The 25,527-nt window shown below is 51.3% G+C and overlaps 11 protein-coding genes across 11 annotated transcripts; 5 read left to right on the top strand and 6 right to left on the bottom strand.

The window, feature by feature from the left end:
• Positions 1-384: 384 nt before the first annotated feature.
• Z518_10203 (uncharacterized protein) lies at positions 385-4,328 on the bottom strand (the record flags this gene model as incomplete). Its single annotated transcript, XM_013412819.1, has 2 exons — positions 385-598; positions 721-4,328. 2 exons carry the CDS (start codon positions 4,326-4,328, stop codon positions 385-387), a joined length of 3,822 nt encoding a protein of 1,273 aa, XP_013268273.1.
• A 699-nt stretch (positions 4,329-5,027) lies between these two features.
• On the top strand, positions 5,028-6,210 carry Z518_10202 (uncharacterized protein; the record flags this gene model as incomplete). Its single annotated transcript, XM_013412818.1, has 3 exons — positions 5,028-5,219; positions 5,271-5,510; positions 5,560-6,210. The coding sequence occupies 3 exons, from the start codon at positions 5,028-5,030 to the stop codon at positions 6,208-6,210; spliced, it is 1,083 nt and encodes a 360-aa protein (XP_013268272.1).
• Positions 6,211-6,734: 524 nt separating this feature from the next.
• Z518_10201 (uncharacterized protein) lies at positions 6,735-8,632 on the top strand (the record flags this gene model as incomplete). Its single annotated transcript, XM_013412817.1, has 3 exons — positions 6,735-7,144; positions 7,200-7,362; positions 7,415-8,632. 3 exons carry the CDS (start codon positions 6,735-6,737, stop codon positions 8,630-8,632), a joined length of 1,791 nt encoding a protein of 596 aa, XP_013268271.1.
• A 584-nt stretch (positions 8,633-9,216) lies between these two features.
• Z518_10200 (uncharacterized protein) lies at positions 9,217-10,147 on the top strand (the record flags this gene model as incomplete). The annotated part of the gene is made up of 2 exons (XM_013412816.1): positions 9,217-9,366; positions 9,815-10,147. 2 exons carry the CDS (start codon positions 9,217-9,219, stop codon positions 10,145-10,147), a joined length of 483 nt encoding a protein of 160 aa, XP_013268270.1.
• Positions 10,148-10,432: 285 nt separating this feature from the next.
• Positions 10,433-11,605, bottom strand: Z518_10199 (uncharacterized protein; the record flags this gene model as incomplete). Its single annotated transcript, XM_013412815.1, has 1 exon — positions 10,433-11,605. The coding sequence occupies one exon, from the start codon at positions 11,603-11,605 to the stop codon at positions 10,433-10,435; it is 1,173 nt and encodes a 390-aa protein (XP_013268269.1).
• A 469-nt stretch (positions 11,606-12,074) lies between these two features.
• Positions 12,075-13,709, bottom strand: Z518_10198 (uncharacterized protein; the record flags this gene model as incomplete). Its single annotated transcript, XM_013412814.1, has 1 exon — positions 12,075-13,709. One exon carries the CDS (start codon positions 13,707-13,709, stop codon positions 12,075-12,077), a length of 1,635 nt encoding a protein of 544 aa, XP_013268268.1.
• Positions 13,710-14,246: 537 nt separating this feature from the next.
• On the top strand, positions 14,247-15,721 carry Z518_10197 (uncharacterized protein; the record flags this gene model as incomplete). Its single annotated transcript, XM_013412813.1, has 2 exons — positions 14,247-15,516; positions 15,576-15,721. 2 exons carry the CDS (start codon positions 14,247-14,249, stop codon positions 15,719-15,721), a joined length of 1,416 nt encoding a protein of 471 aa, XP_013268267.1.
• A 1,475-nt stretch (positions 15,722-17,196) lies between these two features.
• On the bottom strand, positions 17,197-17,721 carry Z518_10196 (uncharacterized protein; the record flags this gene model as incomplete). Its single annotated transcript, XM_013412812.1, has 1 exon — positions 17,197-17,721. One exon carries the CDS (start codon positions 17,719-17,721, stop codon positions 17,197-17,199), a length of 525 nt encoding a protein of 174 aa, XP_013268266.1.
• Positions 17,722-18,076: 355 nt separating this feature from the next.
• Positions 18,077-19,071, bottom strand: Z518_10195 (uncharacterized protein; the record flags this gene model as incomplete). The annotated part of the gene is made up of 2 exons (XM_013412811.1): positions 18,077-18,750; positions 18,798-19,071. 2 exons carry the CDS (start codon positions 19,069-19,071, stop codon positions 18,077-18,079), a joined length of 948 nt encoding a protein of 315 aa, XP_013268265.1.
• A 1,530-nt stretch (positions 19,072-20,601) lies between these two features.
• Z518_10194 (uncharacterized protein) lies at positions 20,602-22,210 on the top strand (the record flags this gene model as incomplete). Its single annotated transcript, XM_013412810.1, has 6 exons — positions 20,602-20,635; positions 20,691-21,049; positions 21,106-21,190; positions 21,239-21,777; positions 21,891-22,031; positions 22,097-22,210. The coding sequence occupies 6 exons, from the start codon at positions 20,602-20,604 to the stop codon at positions 22,208-22,210; spliced, it is 1,272 nt and encodes a 423-aa protein (XP_013268264.1).
• Positions 22,211-22,414: 204 nt separating this feature from the next.
• On the bottom strand, positions 22,415-24,359 carry Z518_10193 (uncharacterized protein; the record flags this gene model as incomplete). The annotated part of the gene is made up of 3 exons (XM_013412809.1): positions 22,415-23,564; positions 23,629-24,015; positions 24,076-24,359. 3 exons carry the CDS (start codon positions 24,357-24,359, stop codon positions 22,415-22,417), a joined length of 1,821 nt encoding a protein of 606 aa, XP_013268263.1.
• Between the last annotated feature and the right edge of the window lie 1,168 nt (positions 24,360-25,527).

Here is a 25,527-nt window from a genome sequence, read left to right as displayed (position 1 = left end):
CCCCATATCTTGCCCACATGAATCTGAAACAATGTCCTTCCCATCGCCGAGATCATCCATATGCGATTGCTAGGGGTCCGAGGAGGACGCGTTATTCTGACGCCGCACGCAAATATTCTTCATTCTGGCAGACTTGATACTCTTGTTTTTGAAATTTTCCCTGGACCAGTGGTCCCTATGTTGTTTCCCGCTGATTCTTCCACGAGAGATTCAACTCCTTGCTTGAATACCTTATGAATTATATACACATGCGCTAAGCCAAACACACGACAAAAGTTTATTTGAAATATGAAACTCATGCTGAATCCGTCCAGAAACAATTGAAATTCCATTGGGTCGAATCACGTTGGCTCGAGTGCGTCCGTACCGGGAGACAACCACAACTCAGTATGTTAAGCGTTTCTGTCCACCCACCCCGCCACCGTTCTTGTGGCTAGGTTTGGTGTACGAGCAGAAACGATCCTTGATGGAGACGACTTCGTAGATGCCCTCGTCACTGGCGCGAATCATTTTGCTGAACTCATTCGACGTGTCGTGGCGTGTCTCGAGGATCTTGGGCGGTTTGCGGCCTTTCTTGACATTTTCGGATCGAGTGTACCTATACACGAGGATCATCGTTAGTTTTCCACTTCCACTTCCGGCTATGACCACCCCACATGGTAATGAAGAGATCAGAGCGCAGAATACAGGTGAAGGTACAGACGAGGCAGGGAAACTTACGTGAATTCAAAGGGTGGCGTCCCGGTGAAAGTGAAAAGTATATCAACTTCGCCTCCCTCGTGGATGTCACTGATCACAGTCTTACCGCGCCCAATTTCCACCGTGGGATATGGATGGATGGTCTTTTTGATCTCCTTTCTGGCGCGACATTTGTTATTGCCCATAGCCCTATCACTGACACCGGTGATGACAAAGTCGCCAGGAGACTCGGCAAGGCGTTTGAATTCGGTACTCGAAACACGAGCTTTGCGTTCGCGGTTTTGGAAGTTGTAGAAGACGTCGAAGGGGGCTTGGCCGCTGAGTGTAAACGAGACGTGCTCGCCGACGCAATAGTGTTCTTGAGATTCGAGGGGGATGATGGTGGGGGGGGAGTACACATAGATGCGGACGGAGGACGGGTCAGATTCAAGAATGGTTTCGCAGCCTCGACCGTCTTTGACGGAGCGGATCGAGACGCCGTGAGTGCCTAGGTCGAGAGTGGCTCTAGAGAGAGGCCAGGCATATGTATTCGTGTAGATGTCCTTTTGGCGGATGATCTCAGGACGAGTTGGGACGCCATGATGAGTAATGGCGATCTCAATGCTGAATGGCGGTGTTCCCGTAAAAGTAATGGGGATGTTTTCGGTCTCCGCCTGAACGCTCGACGTAAAGCTTGGATCGTCCTTGCAGTGGCCGTAGGTCTTCCCTGCCTGAGTGAACTTCGCTGAGGGCGGAGCATATACTTGTTGCTTGACAACGGTGGGGGTGAACCGCTTTTGGTCGTGAGAATAGCGGTCGTCACCCAGTTCGGAAAAGACATAGGTGTACTCTCCAGCCTTGCTGGTGTCAAGATTGATCAAGGCGTTGCTTCCCGCAAAGCTGCTAGGCTTGTTGATGATCGCAGCCGGACCTTTCACCGGTTCACACTTTTGCTGATACTTCAAATGGAAAGGTGGACTGCCGCTGAGACTCAATGCCAGAACTGATTCGTCACCCTGACAAACTGCAGGTTTCCGGAGGCCATTGCCACGGTCGTCCTCGACCGATGAATCTTTAACAGACAAGGCCGGTCGTGGTATCCAGCTCACTTGGAATTTACTGGCCTTGGGGTCCACCACACCGGGGCAGCTATCGTGCACCGAAACAATTTCGTAAGTCCCCGGTTGATCGACTGAAAACACCGCGTTGGCATCTTTGAATATTTGTTCACTGGAGTCTGAAGCGTGGTCTCGATTTCGTAGTCGGACCGCCCACGGTGCTGACCCCTTCAGTCGCAAGGGCAATTTGACAGACTTTCCGTCTAATGCCAGAATCGATCGTTTCCCCTCAATGTCGCCGAATGCCGCCCGTGGCTGTTCGGGTCTCACTTCAATCTGCCGTTGCTCTTTCAATGTGGTACGACAGCGGGATTTGTCTTGCACTCCGGTCAAGATGACCGAGTACGTTCCTCCTTCAGACATTGCGGGAAGCTCAATCGTATGACGTTCTTCTTCCGAGTGGACACTATGCTTCTTTCTCTTGCCACCATGCACCAGTTCATATTCCAAATCCCACGGTCCTTGGCCGAGAAGTCTCACTGGCACAGAAACCGGTTGCCCCAGGCATGCTTTGATGACACGGTTCTCACCGTGAAAGACGGCCGACGCAGGCGGTTTGATATCTTGTTTCAAAATCAAGTTCTTGTCATACAGGGAGATGGGGCCATAAACATCATCTTCGATCTCAAGAATGGTGTAGATGTAAGAGCCAGCTGATCTCTCTCGCAACTCGATCTGGCCACGCATGCCCGAAAATTCTCGTACCTTGGGATCGGCGGTGCCCTGATGGGTGACCGTATATCTCACCTTGAACGGTGGAGTCCCCGTAAAGTCGAGATTGACGTACATGCCAATGGGGTTTCCGGCACATTTGTCAAAGATATCTTCGGATTCCATGGTCAGACTGGGCTCGGGAGGATTGTATAATAGGCAGGATGATGGCTCAACAATTTCTCCGTGACAATACTGGCTGTCGATTGAGTCGACGGTGTACTTTCCGGCTTTGCTGATTCGAGGTCCCGACCGATCGTTCGTCATCTCATGGGTATATTCTTCCAACGGAGGAATCTCTTGTTCCGTCTCCGGGACGAAACTATATTTCAACTTCAACGGCCAGTCGGAGGGATGCAACCGATCCACCGGACGAACACGAACAGGGAGATTGATAGAGATACCCTTGGGCACAGGAATCAGGCGATCGGAGTTGCATCCGACCAGACTAAGTTGGGGCCGATTGTGAACGGTGAGACTCTGGACTCGGGGAGCATGAACATCCTTGGGGTTGGTAGCGTCGTAGACGACTTTGTTGCCGAGGCCATCTTCCACTTCTTCGACCGCGTACGAGTGACTTCCATTCTGATGAAGTGATTCGTTGATCTGAAAAGACTCGGTCGTCGATTTGGTCCAGCCCCGGGGGGGGTGGGGGGGATCGAGAACAACGCCATCAGCGTCATCGGCAGTCACGTAGCCAGAATCCCCGCGTGGCTGAACGTTTTGAACGATCGAGCTGAATTGCTTTTGATTGACCGTTTTGCTGTATTTGACTTGGAAAGGAGGAACGCCGGAGACTTGTAATGATACATGACTCAGCTCTCCCGTACATCGGTCCACCGACTCCGCGGCGACCGATGCCCTGGGACATTGTACCACGGCAACGTCAAAACTTCGCTTTCTGACTTCCAGTTTGGTCGTGTCCACAACACGATGCAATTGATAGAGCCCTTTCTTCGATACGGGATACAGCAGAGTCCGAGGCATGTTTGTGTCGGGCTTTGGAAAGCCACTCTCGGCACGTTTCTTCAGTTGTTTGGCTTGCTTGCTGCCAATGACGATGGTTTCGACCTCATCCGTATCAAGGTCGAATCTCCGGAGTTCAACCGAGATGGGCGTGGTTTGATTGATTTGGATCGGTAGTTCGACGGCAGAGATTGATGGACCGAGACAAAACGCCTTTTTCTCGGGATTGAGAATGGCTGATCCCTCTGGTAGAATGTGAATGATCTGTTTTCCCAGGATGATGGAGCTGTTGTGAAGGATATCGGCTGGTTTGACGCGATGTTCGGAGATGGAAAGTTCTCGATCGTATGCCACTTTGACGAGAGCTCCCAACCACGACATCACCGGGATAGGAATCCTGTACATCAAGAAGACATTCGCAACCGCATGGAGAAGCCATAATGTTAATGTTGTGGCGAAAGACCATTCAAGCCAGGGTATTCTGAAGGCTGGTAAAGCCACGAAAAATGCGGCATCAATTCCAACCCACTTAAGGAACAGCCATGTTGAGTCGAGATCATTTTCAACATTGTATGAATTGTACAGCCTCCACGCCGTCAACCCCACATAAAATGTCAGGATATAAAGTCTCTGTGAAGGCGCATCGACAATTTCGGTTGGTATGACGGGAGCGCCATTGGACGTCGCATCCGCCGGTACTTTGGCCGGTCGCGTTATTGGAGAGGGTCTTTGTGAGAAGGAAGTGCGAGGCGAGCCCAAAATGGGTCGACCATTGCTGTCATGGGTATTTCGGAATCGATGTTCGGCTTGGGGGGTGGAAGGGAAGGCCGACCGCAGTCGCGGGGTTTCATTCATGGCACCATGCGGCTGTAGAACCTTCCCTGTCTCCTTTTGTAATTTTGTTTCTGGTGATGATCTTGCGGTCGGTGAGGGGGCGCTGAATTTCTAGGTCGGTGTTGGGTAGGAAATAAGTGAAGACCGTGGAGGACAACAATTTTGGAAGACTCGGTGAAACAGCAGGGAATGCAAAGGGTTTCGGTCATTCAATAGAGAGGCTTGCCTCCGGCGTGAATGGTTGAAGTGGTCGCGTTTTGCCGGTGCTCAACGCGTCACCAAAAAAAAAAAAAATCAAAAGCGTGGTCGAGTCTCCAACAAGGGGCTTGGCGGAGATGACGTCCTGCCGGCCCACACAGCCTCGCCCACTATGAATCCCTTATTTGTCGCTGGCAGAGACATTGGCGTGTCCTGGCTCTGACACGGTAATGAACAGTTGTATCTCTACACCTTCTCCAAGGCGGTGTGAGTCTAGCAACTAGAACGGGCCGCTTCGTCCAGATGGAGCCGCCTTTCGTTGTCTCCAACAGGTCTCTGAAAAGACACGGCTGGTGGTTCTCTTTTCCTCAATGAGTGAGGACCGTCTATCGGGTCGACATTTTCATTTCAGAGAGAGATACCCATTCCTCCGTCGTTCCTGGAGGCACCTTTGCCACGAGCCGACCAACAAAATTGTCCGACCGTCTGCGAGTCGTCTGTCGTCATCCCAACACATCCATCATGTCTTGGAGCAAAGAGGCTCCTCCGACCAATCCTGCCAATGACCTCGCATCTGCCGGCATGACTGCTCAGACAAGTTCGACGGCAGGTTCATCTACCGCAGATACAGCCTCGATGACCACGGACGACATTTCCGCTCCCAACAACCAGAGCCGCTCTTGGAGTGGATGGGCTGAGCTAGAGAACGACCCGGTACCTCCCCCTCCCTGTGCTTGGAATCCTGGTGCCTAACTAACCGTCCAGGTCATATTTACCACGCTCTTGCGAGAATGGGGAGTTCCCAACATTCAAGTAAACGAAGTCGTACCCCTTGACAGCGTCTTTGACACTCCACCGTATGTGTTGGGCCTTCTTGGACGTGGATTCCACTCACATCTCCGTAGAGAGAACGTGTTCGGATTGATCTTCCTTTCTCGATGGATGCCCGCAGAGACAGAAAATACTCTCATAGAAACTCCTGGAGATGTTTGGTTCGCAAACCAGGTATTAGACCCCCCACACCCCCTTGTGCGGCTGCGGCTCAAACTTCTAGACCTCCAGTTTCTCCTGTGCCAGTGTGGCACTCATGAATATTATCAACAATCATGCCAACCTCGATCTCGGCCAGGCTTTGAACCACTTTCGCGCCAAGACAATGAACATGACTCCCAAAGAGCGAGGAATTGCTTTGGATCGCTTCGATCATGTCAGAGATGTTCACAACTCATTCGCAGCGCCATTCGACAAAATGAACGTCGATCTTCGTCTCAAACAAGATGTCGCTGCCGCCGAGAAGAAAAAGAAGGCAGCCATGGCCAAACGTCCTCGGAAGAAGCTCAAAGAGGAGGAGGAAGAAGAATGTGGTGACGGTGACAATGGATTCCATTTTGTCGCATACGTGCCTGCGGGTGGATTCATATGGCGAATGGACGGAATGGAGAGACTTCCCCGGAAGCTAGGGGCTCTTTCTCCCGAAGATAACTGGGTCGCACTGGTTCTTCCCGAGCTCCAAGCCCAATGGGAGACGGCTTCTACCACTGCCTTGGAGTTTTCTTTGCTGTCCTTGACAGTCATGACAGACTCCTCAAGCTTGGAGGCAGATCGGATCAAAATGGAACGAGTGAGGGAAGACTGGGGCCCTTTCATCGCCCAGATGGTACGTCTCCACGCTGAAAAGGGGGACTTGAAAGGAACCCTAGGCTAGATAAGGAGAACGCATTCCTGGCGGCCTTGTTTCCAACGAGATAAATCGAATAAAGACATGATACCGACTCTTATGGCATTCCCCACGGAGTTCTTTCGAGCCAAAAATCCCAGGTGACCTCAATTGCCCGTAAACTCCGTCATCCATTCTATCCGTGGATAGAATGGGTGGGGCGTTGTGTAAATAATGTGGATACAATGGCGTACACCTGAAACTTTCCACCGTGAACCTCGATTTAAGGGTATGCCCCCATAGATGTATGGGGTATCAACACACTCCTGGTGGGTACCCCATTTCTATATTCTGATTGGCCAGAGAGGGATTCCTATGTTCCTGTGGCCACCGCTGAGCCACCGAGGCAAAGTCCGGCGCCCTTTACTCCCGTCGGATTTTTTTCCTTTATCCTCATGTCAGACATCCACGCGACACTTTCTCACCTCTGACCTCGGACATCCAAACACCAAAACTCATCAAACCTAGTCAACGCGATCGCCGTCGCTCAAAGTGATGAGAAGTGGACCGCCATGAAACCACATTTAACCGCCCTCCCCGACGAAGTCATCCAAGCGATATTATCGTATTTGCCGCCATCCACCACTCTCGCCTTACAAACCACGTGCCGACGCTTTGCCAATGTGGCCAATGAGCCACTTCTGTGGAAAACATACTGCAAACAGGGATTTCGCTGGTGGGACACGCACCATCAAATTACCACCAAACTTGAAGATGCCTCCTTTACCGATTGGAAGAAACTGTTTGCCGCTCGACACGCATCAGCCGGGAAGACACGCAAGGCTATCGGCAAAATTGTCGCCGAAGAATTAGGACGGTTGGATTGGATCAAGACCATCTTGGAAATCGGCTATGATGCTAAAGACGATCTGCTTGATATGTTTTGGAATGCATCTTCGTCCCAAAATCATCTGGCGCAGAAGTGAGTGTCAACCACCAAGTTCCGACGACAGACTCTGAATGCCCCCCTCCCCTAGATATTGGAGTCATGCGGCCCTGGGCTGTCTCCATCGTTTCCTGGCAGTCCAAGAATGGATAGCCCTGAGGGAAGGAGGCCAAGATCCATATGCATTTGAAAAACCTCTGGCGGCCCTTGACCTCTTCATTCTCGAAGAACATGCCGAAGGCGACATGGACGATGTAAGTGGGACCATCCAGGTTTCTCTTCTCCTTTTTTCTGACCATCCTTCAGATCTTCGCTCGGCTGGATTCCTATGTGGCTTCTGTCCGCGCCGCCCATGCCAACATTGACGAACTATCCCCGCGAGAAAAATCTATCATCATCGCCGACCACCTTTTGAAGAATAAATGGATCGGCATCCAAGGAGATCGTCACTACCACAGCCTGGACCACATGTTCCTCGGAGTATCTCTGTTCAGCGGAAACAGAAACTCCGTCCCCTTGATCTCAGCGGTCACCTTCTGCTACGTCGCTCGTCAATTCAATCTCCGCGCCGCACCATGCAGTTACCCCTTCCACGTCCATGCCGTCGTCCAACCACCTCCGGGGATTGACCTGGATGGCAAGCCTCTCCGAGAATCATCTGGCTCCGAAGACCGAGGACCATCCCTGCCCACACATTTATATATGGATCCCTTCAACGGCTCCGAACCGATATCGTATTCGGTCCTCGACACTCAGCTCAAATTCATCACTCCGGCCGCCACTCTCGCGCAAACCACCTCCTACCTCTCCGCGGCGTCTCCCAAAGACCTCACGATCCGCACCGCACACAACATCCTGTCCTCACCAGCCCACTACTCCGGCGCCCCCTTACATCCCATCAACCCCAACTTGGCAACCTACGCCGCCCTCTTCTCGCTCGTTCTCCTCCCCGCCCTCCCCAATCCTCACCCCGCCCAACTCCAGCAACACCTCGCCGTCCTGACCCAACACTTCCTCGAATTCTTCGATCTCGACATCCACCTGTACGAAACCCGCGTCCTCCCACTGACCACCAGCCTCCCCGACGCCCGTGCATACTGCAACCTCATCCAACAGCTCAAAGAATCCGACCACGAATCCCGCCCCGCCAAATACCGCTCCGACCCCCGCAACTCCGTCGTCAAGTACTCCGTCGGCCAGGTCTTCCGGCACCGTCGCCGGGGCTATCTCGCCGTCATCTACGGCTGGGACCCCTACTGTCGCATGCAGGAGCAATGGATCATGATGAACCAAGTGGACCGCTTGCCCAACGGGCGTCATCAGCCCTTTTACCATGTTCTTGTCGAAGACGAGTCGACCAGATACGTGGCGGAGGAGAACGTCGTGTTGTTGCTGCCCAGTGAGATTTCGGCGGAAGATATCTTGAATGCGTTCCCCATTGAGATTGGCAAGTGGTTTAAGAGGTTTGATTTGGAGACGGGCACATTCGTGAGTAATGTACGACACGAGTATCCTGAAGATTGAGGATTCAACGGGACTGAGTCAGAGAATGGAATTATGATAGAAACCTAAGTCATGGTTTTTGGAAAAATGGTAATGATAATGATCAATTGCAGTCGAGGAGAAGGTTTCTTTCCATTCGGCTTCCCTAGCCTTTTCGTCCCTCGGGGTCAGGATCAGGGTGCTCGAAGAAAAAGGGAAAAAGGAGGTCCAATATTATAATTGGTGAATGAGTGTAGCCGGAAGAAGAAGATGAATGGCGACCCTAAGTTTCCCGAATGCGTCGCGGGGTGTAATTAATATCACACAGCACCTACGTAGGCTGTCGCTGTCACCACTGAAATTTCATTGGCTAGAAAAAGCCACTCCCCAGACGCTGAACAGTTCTCCATCCCACGTCCGTATGCTGCGCCATCAACTAAATATCATCGTCCACGTTTTCTTTGGGATCGGAAAGACAAGGTGACTTGAGCATATAAGACGGAACCTGTTCCTTCTCGCTTTCTCCCTAGTGACAGGGAATTTCATTCTCACTGGCTGGCGGAATGGAGCCAACATCAACATCAGCATCCAATCCTCATCCTCCATCTCAAGCAGAACAAAACCCAATGGAGAAACCATGGCACGCATCCTTTCCCACGCCGCGCACAACGGATCCCGACTCCATATCGCGAGAAGACCTACTCTCTCGCTTCAAAGCAGGAGAGCGAGGCGGAGCGGATTTCCTCCTCGTCGACCTAAGGAGGAATGATCATGAGGTACGTACAAATTATGTCCCTAATACTTGGCTGCTTCGTTGGGTTGAGAGAGTTGGTTTGGTCCCTGCGGGATGGAGAGTCGGGACAGGAGCTGGGGGTCTCGAGACTGGAATAGAAGAGATCGAAAGGATGAAGAAAACGGGCCGCGGTGTGCTATAGTCTGTTGTATTGAGAGGCACCGTCGACGAGTCGGGTCTATGTGTCTGGGTCCAGGGACATGGTACCTGGATCAGAGGGTCCCATTTACTGGCGTGGCTTGTTCTACGTTATCCAACCTGGTGATGCCACCACACCGCGCCAAAGCAGCAGACCCATCGTTTTCCGACCCTTGTATAATCCATCTCGAGCTCTCTGTTCCTTCCTCTCCCCATCCCCCCAACACCAATGACTCTCTCCTTGTCCTTGCGCCCAGAGAGTATTGTTACTGATACTCATTCGATACAACCAGGGCGGTACCATCCGCACCTCTCTGAACCTCCCCGCGCAAACCCTTTTCCCATCCCTCTCAACCCTGCACGCACTGTGCGTTAGCGCCAAGATCCCCTTGGTGATTTTCTACTGCGGCTCCTCACGAGGTCGAGGCACGCGGGCGGCCGGGTGGTTGGCAGATTTCATCGAGGAGCATTTACCGTCAGCGCCCACATCGGGCGATGAGGCGCCATGGGTGGTGAAGAGTGCAATTCTCCAAGGCGGCATTAAAGCGTGGGTTGCCGGGGGGGAGGAATACGTGAGCTGGATGGATGGGTTTGAGGAGAACGTGTGGAGGAACTCGAAGGAGTAGGATTTGCCACGGCAACCCCAAAGCTCCAGACGAACTAGATGTCTGCTCCCAGGGAATTCGTCTTGTAGACATATGCGCGCGATTAGGCTCGACATCGTCCATCTGTTGTATTACCCGACCAGACAGTGGCCGAAAGAGTTGTTCCGTGAACCGAGCAGGCGCGCCCCATGATTCATCCATTCATTCAGTGGCCGATTTGGAGACGTAGCATGAAAATTTGGACACAATATTAGCCGTAAATTCTTCAGTGTTGTGTTTGCAACATAATATCCTTCATGACCCCGTTCATAACTTCAATTTCAAAGACCCGTTCAGATCCTCTCTTAAGCCAACTCGAACCATAAAGTCGTCAAACTCGGCTCCTTCAACCCCCAAGCTCTTCAAATGCCCTTCCTCAATTTGAACGAGAACGGGCTTGTTGACCATGGCCAGGTCCCATGCATTCTTCAGGAACTGGACAAGTTGGTCCTGAAAACTTTCGGGGGGGTATTTTTGGGCCAGACGATCCACTCGCCAAGTCTGTGATGATGCTGAAGCGTCATCTGCAATGTGAAATTCGGAGAGATACTCGTTGCGCAGTTTGGTCCATGTCGGGTTTTCCCTCGGTGGGGATTCATCCACCGCTCCGTCATTGGTTGGAGCACGGAAGAGGTGGTTGAAAAAGGCCAATTCCTCATCCACATGCGCTTGATCATCTGGACCGATAAGTTCGTCTGGGGCATCGAAATAGCCCCAGGCAAAACAATCGTCAAGTCGCGGTAGAAACATATCTTCGTTACCACTATCTCGAAGCCGAATCCTAATCGACTCGAGACTGGCTTGAAGCATGAATTCACAAGCAATCTGCATCCATTTTTCTTCGGGCGTACCTCGCAGAGCAGCAATTTCGGCAGAGATTTCCATAAACCGTGTCAAAAGGTCGAGGAAGCGTGGCAAGAAATCCGATGGCGATGGATGAGAGGACACCGAACTCCCGGATTTGTGCCGAGTCCACGAATTGTATATGAGGATCTCCACATCGTCCGTCACATCTGTAGCGTCGGATCCGGCAAGCTGCTTTCCCCGTCTTTGCGCCTGCCTTTGGTGAGCGATAAGCCATCTCCGACGAGCCTTTAAATTCTCAACCGTTTCGTCGTGGAGCTTCTTGGACATGTCTGGCGAAAACTGCTGTTGAAGGCCTGTCGATCGACTGGATAGCAGGACCAACAACTCGAGGATCTTCACATTGAGATGAAATTCCGGTGTTTTCTCGTAAGAAGGGTGATCTTGGGCGAAGAGACGGATGAAGGAGTCGAATATTGTGAGAAGGCGGGTCGCTTCGGCGGCTTTGTCTTCGTCCTGACATCCGGAGAATAGGAAGTCAAATTGGGCTTGGGTCGCATGGTAGAAGGTATATTCCAGCATCATCAAGTCCACGTCAAGTTGTAGTTCCGGGTTAGCACAGCGAGTGTCGGCCATGGTTGCCTGAGGCATCAATTACGGCGGTTTGGACACACTGATATTAGTGATCTGGGGCCACGATGGTCGTGTAGATGATCATATTGAACGAAACCAGCCAGTACACGGTCAACGTCTGAATTCGTTCTGACGAAAGGCTAGGTCGACTAGATCGAGACTTATTTACACCGAACGATAAAGTGCGCTACCGCTTAGGAGAGATAAAAGACGGTGAAGACGGAGGGATTCTCCGTGCCCATGTCACAGCCTCGGCACTTAATACGCCGAATCAGACGAGCCACCCCATGACACATGAAACGCTCGTTTAATTACGTCGAACAAATTGGAAACTCGATTGGGTCGAGAGAGGGATATTTCTCAACGTAAGCCTGTTTCCAGCGCTTGAGCTGGCGTCTTTCGAAGTCCAACTCTGCGCTCCGATACGCCCGTCGCTATGCAAAGGAGAGCACGGATCATTCATTGCTGAGCATCATCTTCTCTTTCCTTTTCCCCCTTTGGTCCCTCTGACTTCTGTCACTGGAGCTGCATGGTTTTGCTCCTTGATATGGTTAAATAATCGCGTCTTCGAAGGGAACTCAGCCTTGCATACGACACACCGAACGTCCGCGGGCGGCCGATCAGACTGCCCAGCTGCTTTTTGAGCAGCCTTCTTTGCTCGTCTTTGCTTGGCTTTGCCCACCTTGGGTTGTGTGGTCTCTGGATCTTCGGGACCCGATGTTGCAGGCGTCCCTCCTGGACAGAGATCGTCAAGTTTTCCAGAGACCTTCTCGGCTGGTCCTCCGGCAAGCCGTTGTTCGATATCAAATCGAGACACATAATCGTCGTCAGAAGCGTCGGACGGTTCAGGACCGTCATCCTCCGGACCTGCCTCTCCGTTGGGTGTCGGGGGCGTCAGAGCATTATTAGAAGTATTGTTATCATCATCAAAGGGGTCTGCCTTTTCGGGTCGTGATTGATAAGGCACTTGTCGCACTTCCTCGTCGTCGACATCGGCTGTTTCAGGCACAGGTGTTGCCGCTCCCGCCTCCAGATTCAGCGCTTCACCCCCATCACGCATCTCCCTCGTCAATTGCTTCAGCAATTTCTGGTGCTTCTTGCTCTTTTCATGTGCTTTGAATTGTGCTTCGCTTTTGAAAGTCTTATCACAGACCACGCAGTCGTATTCATGTTCTTCCGCCTCCGACTCACTCGAAAAACCTCCCTCGTGCTCATCCCGGGTTCGTGATTGGGCCCACTCCGGTATCGCGTTAGCATCCCACTCTTCAAACTGGGCCTGTCGAGCCGCTCTTGAGCGCGCTGCTTGCGCCGCGGTGGCTTCTCGAAGAGCCTTTTGTCGTTCCGCTTCGGACCTCTGGTTATTCTGGACTCTCGGATCCCGTTTTCGAACAAAGGCAACGAGGGAGCGAACCGCTTCATTGTATTCTTGTATAGCATCTTCGCGCAGTTTCTTGTTCTCTTTCTCCATGAGACGCCGGATCCGTCGATCGGGGGCATCGGACACTCTGTATTGGTCCTTCCAAGCATAACTCTTTTTCGTAGCAAAACCATTCCATGCTGCATAAAACGGTCGAACCACATCACCGTAATCGTCATTCTCAAAACCGAACTCGGGGTATTCCATGGGTTCTTGATTCTCCCAGCGACGCGCAATATCCTCCTCTTTCGCCAGTTGTTTGAAGAAATCATTCAGGCCGCCATAGAAGCCGTTAGGAGCATCGGTGTATTCCAACCGACCATTGAATTTCAACATGAATTTCAATACCTCCTCGGCCGTGGTCATGCGAATATTATAGGAAAATTCATTTGCGTCCGGTCCGGTGGCTTGATCTCCTCGAAGGAGAATGTCTCTGTGCGAATCATACCAGGCTCTTTCTTGAGGATCAGAGAGGACTTCGTAGGCGGACTGAATTTCGGCGAACAGTCTGGTGGCATTCTCGACATCACCGTAGTTTCGATCAGGGTGTAACTCAAGAGCCTTTCGGCGGTAGGCTTTCTTGATCTCGTCGTCAGTGGCCGTGCGTTCAACCCCAAGGAGATCATAATAGTCAGATTTAGCAGGAGGTTCTTCGGAGTCGGTGTTGTTGGTGGATTGTCGCTGACCCATGACAGCCGAAGTTTTCAGGGCCGAGGTGGAGAGTCAACCAAAATCACTCGGAAATATGATCCATGTCATCTCCAACGCTTCCATGACCCCATGAACCCGTCAGGACACGAAAAAAAGAAAAAAAGAAAAAAAGGATAGGATCTGGCGGTGGGTCTGTGGAGAGGGATTTGAGGCTTGGGGCCAGCCGGTGTCGCATTTTCTTTTCAGGCGATACTTCCCGATAAGTCACGTGATCTAAATGACTCTGGCAACAAGCCAATCACAACGGGACCTGCTCGTGACTTCGGGGTGGCAATGCCAGCCCTTGCATCAAAAGGCAAAATATTGCTCGTGGCGAGACCGAGATGTGGGGAGCCGTTAGAGGGATGCATATTAATATCGCTTTGCCCCCCCCGGGGTTCCCATACGACAAACTCACGCAATGGGATTCTACGGAAATCAGATCCGTCCGGAAAATAAGCACATGACATGGTGAAAAACCTTGAATGAGCTTCCTTCCGCTCTACAAAATTTTCCCCGCCTTATCAAATCTCAGACATGAAGTTCGGACAGGATTTCGAGGCGGCTCTCGCGCGAGGCGAGTACCCGCAAGAATGGATCGACTCTGCCATCTCCTACAAAAAGCTAAAGAAGTGTATCAAACAAGTGCAAAGAGAACTCTCGGGCCTCGGGCTCGACAAGGAAACTCTTGATGTACTTTGGCAGCATGTCACCTCAGGACCTGCGGAGGTCGGGGGCAAGATTGCAGATCGGTTGATGCAGTACTCGATGGACGGGAGTGGAAAAGTTAGCTTCACCCCCAAATTAACAATCGCCATTGATCCGCATGATGGCTCACCTATGGACGCTTGGCTGAGTCCAGAGACTCGAAGAGTCTTACGACACCTCGCTCGATCTTCTCGGGCCAATGTCGACTCCGAGGACGAAGGACCAAATGGACAACTCCAGTGTCCCATTCCGGACGAGACCAACGGAGCAAGTTCCAATGCTGCCCCAGACGCTCCGCCTGACGGCGAGAATTCCCATTCCTTAGAAGACGGAAAACAACAACTAGAGACGGTCGAAATCCCACTCTCCTCAGACTCGGAGTTTTTCCAGATTCTTCGACGAGAGCTTACCGATCTGGACCGAATACGTCGCGCTGAACAGGTCCAGCTACAGATGGAGATCACTCAGCTAGGCAACGAATTGCGTGCTTTGAAAGCGTCCAAGTCGACGAGATCAAAGAAAGAGATTGCGGCATGGAGGAAAATCTTCGAACTCTACACAGAGGCGGAAATCTTTTTATCTTCCCATGAAGTCGACGCCGGTGCCCGAGACGCAGACCACGCACAAAAACAGTTCCAAAAATTTACGCAATCTCTGGCCTCTCGGGAAAGTGAGGTGCGCAAACTAGGCCCGGATGCAAGTGTCGCATTGGATCGCTTTATTCGAATCAATGCCCAGCTCCTCCGATTGATGAAGTTTCAAGAAATCAACAAAACCGCTTTGACCAAGATCATAAAGAAATTCGACAAGCGAACGGCATTGCGTGCGCAGGCCTCAGTTTCCAATTCCCTAGTCAAATCACCGTTCATAGTAGAGGATCTAGCTCAAGCGACCTGCTTCACCATCTCCGAGGAGATCTTGAACGTTATCCCACAACTCAACGACTACCTGTGTCCAATCTGCTTCAGCATTTCCTATAAACCTGTTCGACTGCGATGTAACCATGTCTTCTGTATCCGATGTCTCATCGTATTGCAGACCCGGGGACAGGATCGTTGCCCTCTCTGTCGAGAAGAGGTGGTGTTGGAAGCCGACAGCCGTACGTCCAAATCCTTTTTCTCCCTTCCAGCCAGGGGGATTCTTTCTAACCGATCCCAGGGAATCTTGATAAACAGTTAATGAAGTTCATGAAGGCCAATTTCAAACCCGAAGTCAAAGAAAAACAACGGTACAATGAGATTCAAGAAGGCATTAATCGATGGGGCGCACAATACGAGAACGCACAGAAATGTGTGGTCATGTAATTTTGGGGTGGCTTATTGCTTTCCAGGTATACCTTCGTGCTTATGAACACGTCTTCATTAATTCAACAGCATCTTGCTCCTCCCTGGGACCTCCTCTTCCCCATTGGTATTCCTGGCATCTCATCTTCAAACGATGATTTTCACTTTCCATTCTCTTATACTTGGAATCTCGTCAATTGTCTTGATGTCTTCCTTGTCGACATCTCCAAGGTTCTTCGGGTTGGACCACCCATTGATGCAAAGCGAGCCCCGTGACCTTCTCCGTCCCCATTCGGCGACACCGGAAGTCCCATTTAGTATGCTCTTTCCTGCAGCAGCAGCATCATCAAAGCTGGCGCTCAAATTCTTCCATGGCACAACCTCCAATTCTCAGATGCACCTTCACCTCGACATTGCGTATGCATCATCTTGCAAAGCCTCAAGTACTATTCCAATTTATCTCAACCCATGAAATCTACCTCAACGGAAGTGTCTTTTCCGGCGTTCCTTGGAGCACGAACAGTGGAGCATAGAGATTTTCTTCCAGGATCGTGTGGCGCGGTGTTATAAACAATTTCTCTTTGATTGCGTCGAAGGACTATGATCATAGTCGAACATCTAGAAGGCTGCTTTCACATTCTAAGGACTTGTCGGGGACTGCCGTTTCGCCATCGTTTCCCCCCTCTCAATCGTGGTCGATTTGAGTAATGTTTTGATTGAACGTGGACCAGTTGATGTAAACTGAATGCAATGAGGAAGAGATCAGGACCGAAGTTTCGTTCGAGTTGGATTGTGCCGTTGATAGAAATTGGTAGATTCAGTCGCTCTCACGCTCTCATGCTCTCATCCCCGAGGTATGTCCTGAGCGTTCACTACACGACTTGACATTTGGTTGCAACCATTTAGAGATACATTTTTAAAATACCGAATTTCTGCCGCCAAATAAATCGCTCCTGTAATCTACTTGAGAGGAGATGGATTGGTGAGTCCTCGTTCTGGGATAATCCTCCCCCTTGTTTGACACCGGCTGTGAACGAGTACATGGCGGCTACTCTACGCCCGTCTTTTTGGTCAGTTGAGGTTCCTGGTTCGGATCTGATTGTGGTCGGTACCTTTTGGCTTGGGCTGGCAGATCGTTGGTTGACCACTGCGACCATGGGTGATGGATGCCGCAGACGCTGGTAGTGTTGCTGACGAAGGGCTCTAGAAGCGTCTCTCAGGCCAACCTATGTCGTCCTCGACACGGACGTAGTGAGGCGTAACTCACAACCTCCCGCCCCAGGAACACTGTAAAATAAGGAGCTAGGGAAGGGGAGGTCGTTGAGCGTGAATACTCTAAGATGGAAGAACTACACATGTTTGAAAGACTATGGGAACGATCTGTCAATCTCGCCTTCTGAGGGACAATCATCGGTATGAGCTCATAATTATCCTTCCCCTGAAGTACGTCAAACCCCTGCATCCGCTTCATCGTCCATGAAGCAACCGAAACCGAGCTAAGCCTTATCTCCCCCCTCAGCCTTCCCCTCGACCGCGTCCAAGACATCCTGGATAATGATCTTCTTCATCTTCATGAATGCCATCATTACCCTACCCTTCTTCACTGCGTCGGCACCACTCATGAGCTCCGGCACCATCTTGGGCACGACCTGCCAGGAAACCCCGAACTTGTCCCCCAGCCAGCCGCAGACCTGTTTGCTCTCGTCGCCGCCCTCAGACAGCTTGTCCCAGTAATGGTCAACCTCCTCCTGAGTGTCGCAGATGATCTGGAGGCTAACTGCCTCGGTGAACTTGATCTCCGTAGGACGGGTGTTAAGAGCACTGAAGCTGTATCCGTTCAGTGTGAAGTCAACCATCATGACGGTCCCCGCGAGATCCTTCTGCGCTGTGAAGGTCTCGGGGAAACGGGAGACAGTCTTGATGGACGAATTGGGGAAGATTGAGACGTAGAAATTGGCTGCTTCTTCTGCTTCGGTCTCGAAAAAGAGACAGGGGATGAGTTTGGGAGATGAAAGCGCCATTGTATTAGACTTTGGTGAAGGGGGAGGGAGCCTGATAATCTGAGAGACAATGGGACCTGTTATTCAGTCTGAGAGGATCTCAGGACATTACAATATTCCACTGCCTCTTTTGTACCTGGTTGAATGCTTCTCCCGCTCCCTACCCGAGCCAGGCAACAGCTGCGCCAAGCCGGGCGACCATTGGCTCCCCAAGAACCAAATTGCGCCGCATCCGACTGAACAACCAAAACTTTCTCCATCCAAAGAGGCATTGATGAGACGGCTCGGAAATCGCCAGCAAATTGGTTGGTTATTCGACCCCGTGCTGCCTGTCTATCCCCAGGCATCACCGCCTGGACAACAGCACACTCATCAATCATGGCTTCGACGCGGTCACCGTGGAGCCGTCTGGGGTCCCCGTCTTCAATTCAAGACCAGCTCTTTTCTCCCATCCCTTCAGGAGCTTAGTGTGGTCCGCCGTCGGCTCTAACAGGGCCATCGAGTCCTGGAAGTACCTCAAGATCAGGTCCGGCAAGTCAGTGTCGAAATTGAGTCTCTCGAACAGATCCTTGGAGATGCCCACATCTTTAATCAACAACGCCAGTTGAAACCCGGAGGCATACTTCCTGGGAAGCGCGTCACTGGCATAACTATCGGTGGTGGAGAAGTTTCGCCCCGTACCGACATTCAGCACGTCGATCATCTGAATTGGATCCAGGCCAAACTTTTGTCCAGTGACGAGAGCGTCGGACAAGGCCACAATCGATGCGGCACTGATGTAATTGTTCAATGTCTTCATGGCGTGGCCGGCCCCGAGTTTGCCCATGTGGAAAACATATTTCGCCATGGCCTGCAACACGGGGAGAACTTTATCGACGGCCTCTTGAGAATTAGAACCCAGCATGAGTGTGGCGTCACCGGTGTCAGTATCGTGAAGATGCGCCTGCGTGACTGGAGAATCGACAAGAAAGAATCCAAGAGCTTCGAGATCCTTACCCAGAGTCTGGGTGTCAAATGGTGAAGACGACGAGGTGTCGACAATGATAGTACCTACGACAAGGTTAGAATGGCGCCATATATGTCGAATGGTGACGCACCGGGTTTCAGTCCCTTCGCAATCCCCTTTTCGCCCAACACAACTTCCCTCACCACCCGACCTTGCGGAAGCATCGTGATGACTACATCGCAATCCTTGAACCCATCGACTCCTCCTTGTGCAACCGTGGTGTTTTGATTCTCTTCGGCAAATTTACGCTCACGGGCAGGATCAGTATCTCTGACGACCAAATGGAAACCTGCACGGGGTAGATTGGATGCCATTGATGCTCCAGCCTTGCCGAGGCCAATGTAACCAATCGTCTTGACCGCCATTATTTCTAGACTTGCTCAGCTTGTCTGGGCAGCTGTGAACCAGAATAAACGAGATAATTGGAGGATGCGCTAAAGAATCCAGAGATCTTCCTTACCGGATACAATACGGTCGTGGCATGTTTCAAGGAACGGTTACCTTTTCTATCACCCAGCGCCCATTCACTCCCCGCATCGGATGTGGTACGGCAAAAAAGGGGATGAAATACGTTCTCCCCAATCCATCACCTTTCTCCGTTTTGAGTCGAACATACTAAAAGTGGTAGTGTGAGGGGAAACTCACTCTATGCGTGCATGCCGGATGGTTTGTTGAAACAGTTCGGCAGGTGCTGAGAGAATGAGCGAACCCCGCGAAGCGAGTCGGGAGAGCGAGTTTCGAACAACAGCGAGTGGGTCTGGAGCTGTCTAAGCACCAATCGAGCCTAGTTGTGCGAGCCCCTTTGCACTCGATTTGAGCGTTGTTACGTGATCAGAGTGTCTCTGTTATCTATGAGGGCCTTTCTATCGCCCGTACAGCCCTCCCTTCTTCCTTCTGACCACGTTGTCGCTTCTGTCGGGGCCTGCCTCTTGACTATTGGCAATCACGTGACACTTTGCTTGGCATGTCAAGGGAGGCAGTTGGCTTGGGCATTGTCGCAACTTGCACCCTTCCTCGCTCTCTTGTTAGATAGAACAACAACGCATTCCTTCTCTAGACTCCACAGTCTATCATTGACCTCGCTGCCGAACCCCTTCAGGACCTCTCTGACACTCTATGAGTCTCTTATTGTATCTGCAGTGTGAGTGCGCACTCTCTTGCCACGCTCGCACAGCTAGGCTCGATTGGTGCTTAGACAGCTCCAGACCCACTCGCTGTTGTTCGAAACTCGCTCTCCCGACTCGCTCTCCCGCGACGCTCCCCCGCGAAGTATCACGAGACAAGTGGAGGGCATTATTGGGCTCCAGAAATTCAGCGCGGCCCCGCGAATCATGGGGTATTTTGTTACCCGAAGCGACGACTTTGCGATAGGAAAGACAAAAACGATTTGTCCTCCCGCAAGACCCAGTCGTGGAGAGATCTATCGCCTAAAATGCCTAATGGACAGAACGACGCCCTTACCGAATGTCGCCGTTGATGGGTATATTCCGGGGTGCCCAAAAGTGGGACTTCCCGTTCACAAGTTCTGGGGTTCCAGTGGAAGGGCAGTTCGTGGGGAGAAAAGACCTCTGCATAAGCCCCCTTCATCGCCCTATACAACGACGAACCATGGTTCAGCCGACATGTAGCGGCATCGCCAGTTAAAGCTTTTCTTTGCAGTGGGACCTTGAGCAATCATATGTGTGCACTGCTAGGCTCGGTGGTTCAGCCATTTGCTGGCGGATCCCAATTGTGTTTTTGGGTCTCCGGTGTCAGGATAGATGGGTTTATTCCCTCGATAATGCTGTCGAGAATCATGTGTTCCTCGAAGGCTTGGGTCTTTCACGCCCTTTAAATCCGAATTCCCTCGAATAAATATGTTTCTTTCCCAAGCCACCGATTAAAGAGACCTCGCCATGGGGTCGATGGGAGCCGGGCCTCCCTTGAAAGGTGGGTGGTTCAGACGACCTTCCCATCAAAGATATGGTCTAACGTGGAATACCAGTGATCATTGTTGGGGCAGGCCTAGGAGGATGTGCCACGGCTTTGGCGATGCATCATGCTGGATTCGAAGTGGTCATGTTTGAGAAAGTCGGGGAATTCCAACGACTCGGGGATTCGCTTGGTCTTGGTGAGAATGCGTTGAAGTTGCTCGATCGGTGGTCACCTTTCCTGCGCGGCCGTCTTGTCGATATCGGAAACAAGTCCGAGTTTATGCAAATTCGCCGTTGGCATGATGGTAAACTGCTAGCTCAGCAACCATTGATGGACATGGCGGGTTTTATCGGCCATCGAGGAGATTACCACAAAGGATTTCTGGAAGCGGTTGCAGAAAAGGGAATCCCTCTCCACATGGGGAGTGAGGTCAGTACCGTCCGGTGAGAGACGATCCTAAGCAAGGCCATTAAACGAACCACCAGGTTGTCGAATACAACGACATCGAACCCTCGGTAACGTTGAAGAATGGTGAAAAATGCTTTGCTGATATCATCGTGGCAGTTGACGGTGGGGCTTTCTGACAACGTCACACATTTTGATGCTCACCCTCATCAGGAATCAAATCACGCGCTCGGGAACTTGTTCTCGGATTTGACGATAAACCTAAATCCTCAGGGTATGCTTGCTTCAGGGCTTTCTTCAAGGGTGCCCATCTCAAGGGCGATCCACTCACGGCCGAGTTTGTTGAAAAGGAATGTGTCAATATCTGGATTGGCAAAGACACACATTTGGTTCAAAACACCCTCCGAGACGGCGAAGAGTTCAACTGGATTCTCACCCACAAGGACAACGAGGATATCAAAGAGTCATGGTTTCAACCGGGCGATATGGACGAAGTTCGTCGACTCGTTGCCGATTGTGATCCACGAATAGCAGCCGCCGTCAGGAAAACCGAAGCATGTTTAGATTGGAAGATCTGTTATCGTGACCCTATCCCTACATGGGTCAGCAAGAACCACAAGGTCGCCTTGGTGGGTGATTGCTGTCATCCACATTTGCCGACGAGCGCCCAAGGTGCCAGCCAGGCGACGGAGAGTGCCGCCGTATTAGCACAATGCTTGCTATTGGCCGGACGGGATGATATTCCATTGGCGGTATGTCTGACCCGGATCGATTCTCGCCCTCTTGTCTTTGGTGGTCCCTTCATTGCTTTCGAGTACGCCATTTTTATCCCATCGGACTCAACGCTGACTCTCCGCGTGTTCAGACACGCGTATACGAAAAAATCCGCTTCCCCCGAGTTCGACGAGCCCAGACGAATGGAGAGGATTTACGAGATCGATGGCATAGCGCATTAGACCGAATGGGAGAAGGCGGAGAGATCGACCAAGATAGCATACTGATAAAGGTGAGTACCCCTCTTCTCAATCAATGTGCAGCGACCAAGCATAAGTATTGACTGACCCAATCTAGAACAATGTCCTGTACGACTACGACGCAGAGGCAGATATAAGGAAGCGGTGGCCAGAACTGTCGGGAATCGTGCGCGAGGAGTTGAGGACTGGCCAGATTACTCCGTTGTGCTGATACCCTCAAGATTGGACGGCCTGGATGTGATGTTCATGACGAGCTTGAAGATCATTGGAGATCTTTATTGCTTTGCCTAGCGTCATTCGAGGGAAATGATTCGTTCTTCCCGTTCTCGATACACGACTAATGCCTCTTCATAGTTCTATCTCAAACTATTCTATTGAAATATCCAAGAACAGAGTGATTTTCCTATCCATCGCCCTAGAGCTTCGGGCTCACTCCATCATCGAGCATATTCCTCTTGTCCCCATCTAAAATCTCCCATCCCTTGTCCCGGAACCGTTGGCCCCAAATCCCATTTCGCCCTGGTGCTAGTATACTATTCGGATCCAAGGTATCCTTAATCGTCTCGTTGAATCTCCTCAACGCGCCATTGTTCCAGCTATACGTCTCGGACACCTGGTCTGCAAAGAGCAGGTGCGTCCGATATTCCCCGTAGCCTTCTTTCGCAGCTGCTCGAATCATGTCGCGCATGAGTCCCGTTGCTCGCTGTTTGGCATCGGCGTCGGATCGGTCGTAGACGATGTTGGCAATGTAGTGCATCTCTCGGCCGGCGACACACATGGTGGGAAACACATCGAAGCCCCATTTAGCGTGTAACTCGGTTATGGTGCTGTGGATGATGCTGGCGTCCTTGCCCTTGGTAGGCGAAATGGGGGAGAAGAACAGGTGAGCTGCATTGGGGACCCAGTTCAACCAATCGAGTTCTCGCAGAACCGGCACGCCACTGCAGACGTGGACTCGGGAATGAAGGTAATGATCTGGTGGGACGTCGGAGGGAAGTATGAACTGGCTGCCCTTGATCTTGCCGAATGCCGACTTGATGAGTTCCAGCTGTGAATGGATAGAAGCTAGATCGCCATATTGAGTTCCGTAAAACACCCACGAGACGTCTCCACAGGGTAACTTGGAGGCTTTCTCCCGAATCACTTCTCGCGGCATCTGGCCGTTGCCGTCGTACCAGAAAGATCGTGGTTTCCCAGTCACGGCCAGTTCTTGAATCACATGTCTCAGCTGGGGGATATTTCCCAAGATCCTCTTCTGTGCCAACGGCCTAATGATCTCGACAATTTGTTCGAAATCGTCTTCCCTCGGGAAGGTGATCATGTACGATTGATGGCCGGTTTCGGGCATCAGCCAAAATCCCATCTTGGTGACGATTCCATAGTTACTTTGACTGAAAATACCATCCACATAGGGCCCATAGGCCGCCTGGAAAGACTGCCAGGTTGGGTTGTCAGCTCCGTCTTTGCCTGGCATTGCTCCCATGCCGGTCCGCAACAATTCACCGGTCGGAAGCACCAGTTCCATACCGCAATGATTCGCAAAGTGGTCACCGTATGGAGTGTACCTGAAAATTCGTGAGCAGGTTGGCCTTTTTTTTTTTTTTTTATGGAAAGCAGACGCAACCTTACCCGACACCACGGTCAATGGCATTCCCAAGGACACTGCCACCACCCAGATCAGGACAGTCGATCCATAACGGCAAACCTCTCTTTTGGATCTCTTCGTACAATGCAAAATACGAAACTCCCGGTTCAACGATGCATGAAGCATTGTCGGCGTCGATATTCAAGATTTGATTCATCCGTCGGCCCAAATCGACGACAATTGAGCCCGGAATCCGAGGTGCAGCTCCTCCATAACCGATATTTCGACCCATCGATATTGGGTAGATGGGGATCTTGTGCTTGTTGGCCCATCTTACCACCGTTTGCACCTCAGGCGTGCTGGCGGGATAAACCACAGCGCTACAAATCAGCTCCTCCTGGTCCGCAATATGATACGCATCATGCGTATTTCTGTCACATTGCAGGTTAGAAGCAATTCCTCGGACTTGGTGTACAGCATCTTCTTCTTACGGATGTTCCATGTACCATCCATCAACAAGCGGCTTGTCATTGAGCTCGACACTGTCATCTCCCAGAACAGCCTTGAGTTCTTTTATTGCCTGGTCAAAACTCTCTCTCCCAATTCCTGGCGGCAAAGCTGTCCTTCTTCTCGCAACGCTGTCGGGAAGCGTCTTTTGAGAGTACAGCCTCGCCTTCGCGGCGACAGCCTCTGGAGTAAGTCTGGTCGGTACACCACTGTATTTTGAAGCTAGGTTTGGGATTGAGCCTTGACCAATTGAGTCTGATGTCGACATGGTGTCCGTGTCAGCTAATTGTAATTTGTTAAGACGGGGAGACAAATGAATCCGCAAAAACCTAACACGAAAAGGAAAAAAAAAAAAAAAAAAAAAAAAAAAAAAAATTAAAAGAAATCTCTAATCTTTGCATTTCTGGACGGTACGATGTATTGCCTGACTTACGTTTACCTTGCACACCGAAATGGGCATTTCCTGCTCAGCCCCACGATTCGATCATCCGAAGACTTCTTCCACTCTCAAACGGACACTCAGCAATAGTTTTTCAGCCCCTCATTCTGGTGAAGGACTAGTTCTGGACTCTTTGGCCTTCCACACGTCAAAAAAGTGGAGGGTGGGTATTTCCCCAAGACTCCCGTTTGTTCCCCCAGTACAAAAGCTAAATATCAAGCTGGGTCCCCCTACAGTGGAGCTAGAACTTGATCAACTAGCAGATCAAGTCAACGGACACTGTGGATCACTGTGTGATGGACTTGCAGCATCGATACACTGCCAGCAGATCCTGATGGTTCCGAAAATTCCTCTCATCTGCTGCGATCACCTCCTCCAGGCCCGATCCCGTTGATCCCCATCTTGGCGACCCGGGATAGTGTTGATGGCCTCGGCTCCAGGTGCAGACCCGGAGCAGTCAATCCATTTCCATGCAGTCAGCTTTTTGAGATGTGATAGACTTATTGAAGAGAAAGCCATCTGATACCGCTTCTCCTTGAGAGACACACAGATGGCATCCTAGCCCGCAAAGCTCTTTGTTGAAGAACTGAGAACAGAACGGGGTCTTTTGCCACGTTGTCGACCGGTATCGGAACAGGTTTGGGCAAGGAATCATTGAACGAACTAACGGAAGTAGCGAAGAAAAGCAAACCCCCTGAAACCTGGGATATGGATGCCATTAGTCAAACTACCCTGGCAATTTCCGGGCGCTAGGAAGCCCTAGGCGAGACGGACCAAGCGACCCGGCTCGCTCTTCCCAAGCCATGCATGTCCCATGGCACATAGCCCATGGGGTCTTCATTTTCTTACATGACCCATGATAACCACCACGTCCCACTGTACATAGTACATATGCCTGCAATGGTATATACTCTTGAAAGACGGGCTGACCAGCACCAGCTTCTTGTTCCCTCAGTCCGTTTTCACCTTTTCCAGCAATTTTTTCCAGTGTGACCTT

This window comes from Rhinocladiella mackenziei, assembly GCF_000835555.1.
Source record: "Rhinocladiella mackenziei CBS 650.93 unplaced genomic scaffold supercont1.8, whole genome shotgun sequence".
NCBI lineage: Eukaryota > Fungi > Ascomycota > Eurotiomycetes > Chaetothyriales > Herpotrichiellaceae > Rhinocladiella > Rhinocladiella mackenziei.
Note: the sequence above shows the minus strand (reverse complement) of the source record. Positions and strands in the feature narration are given on the sequence as shown.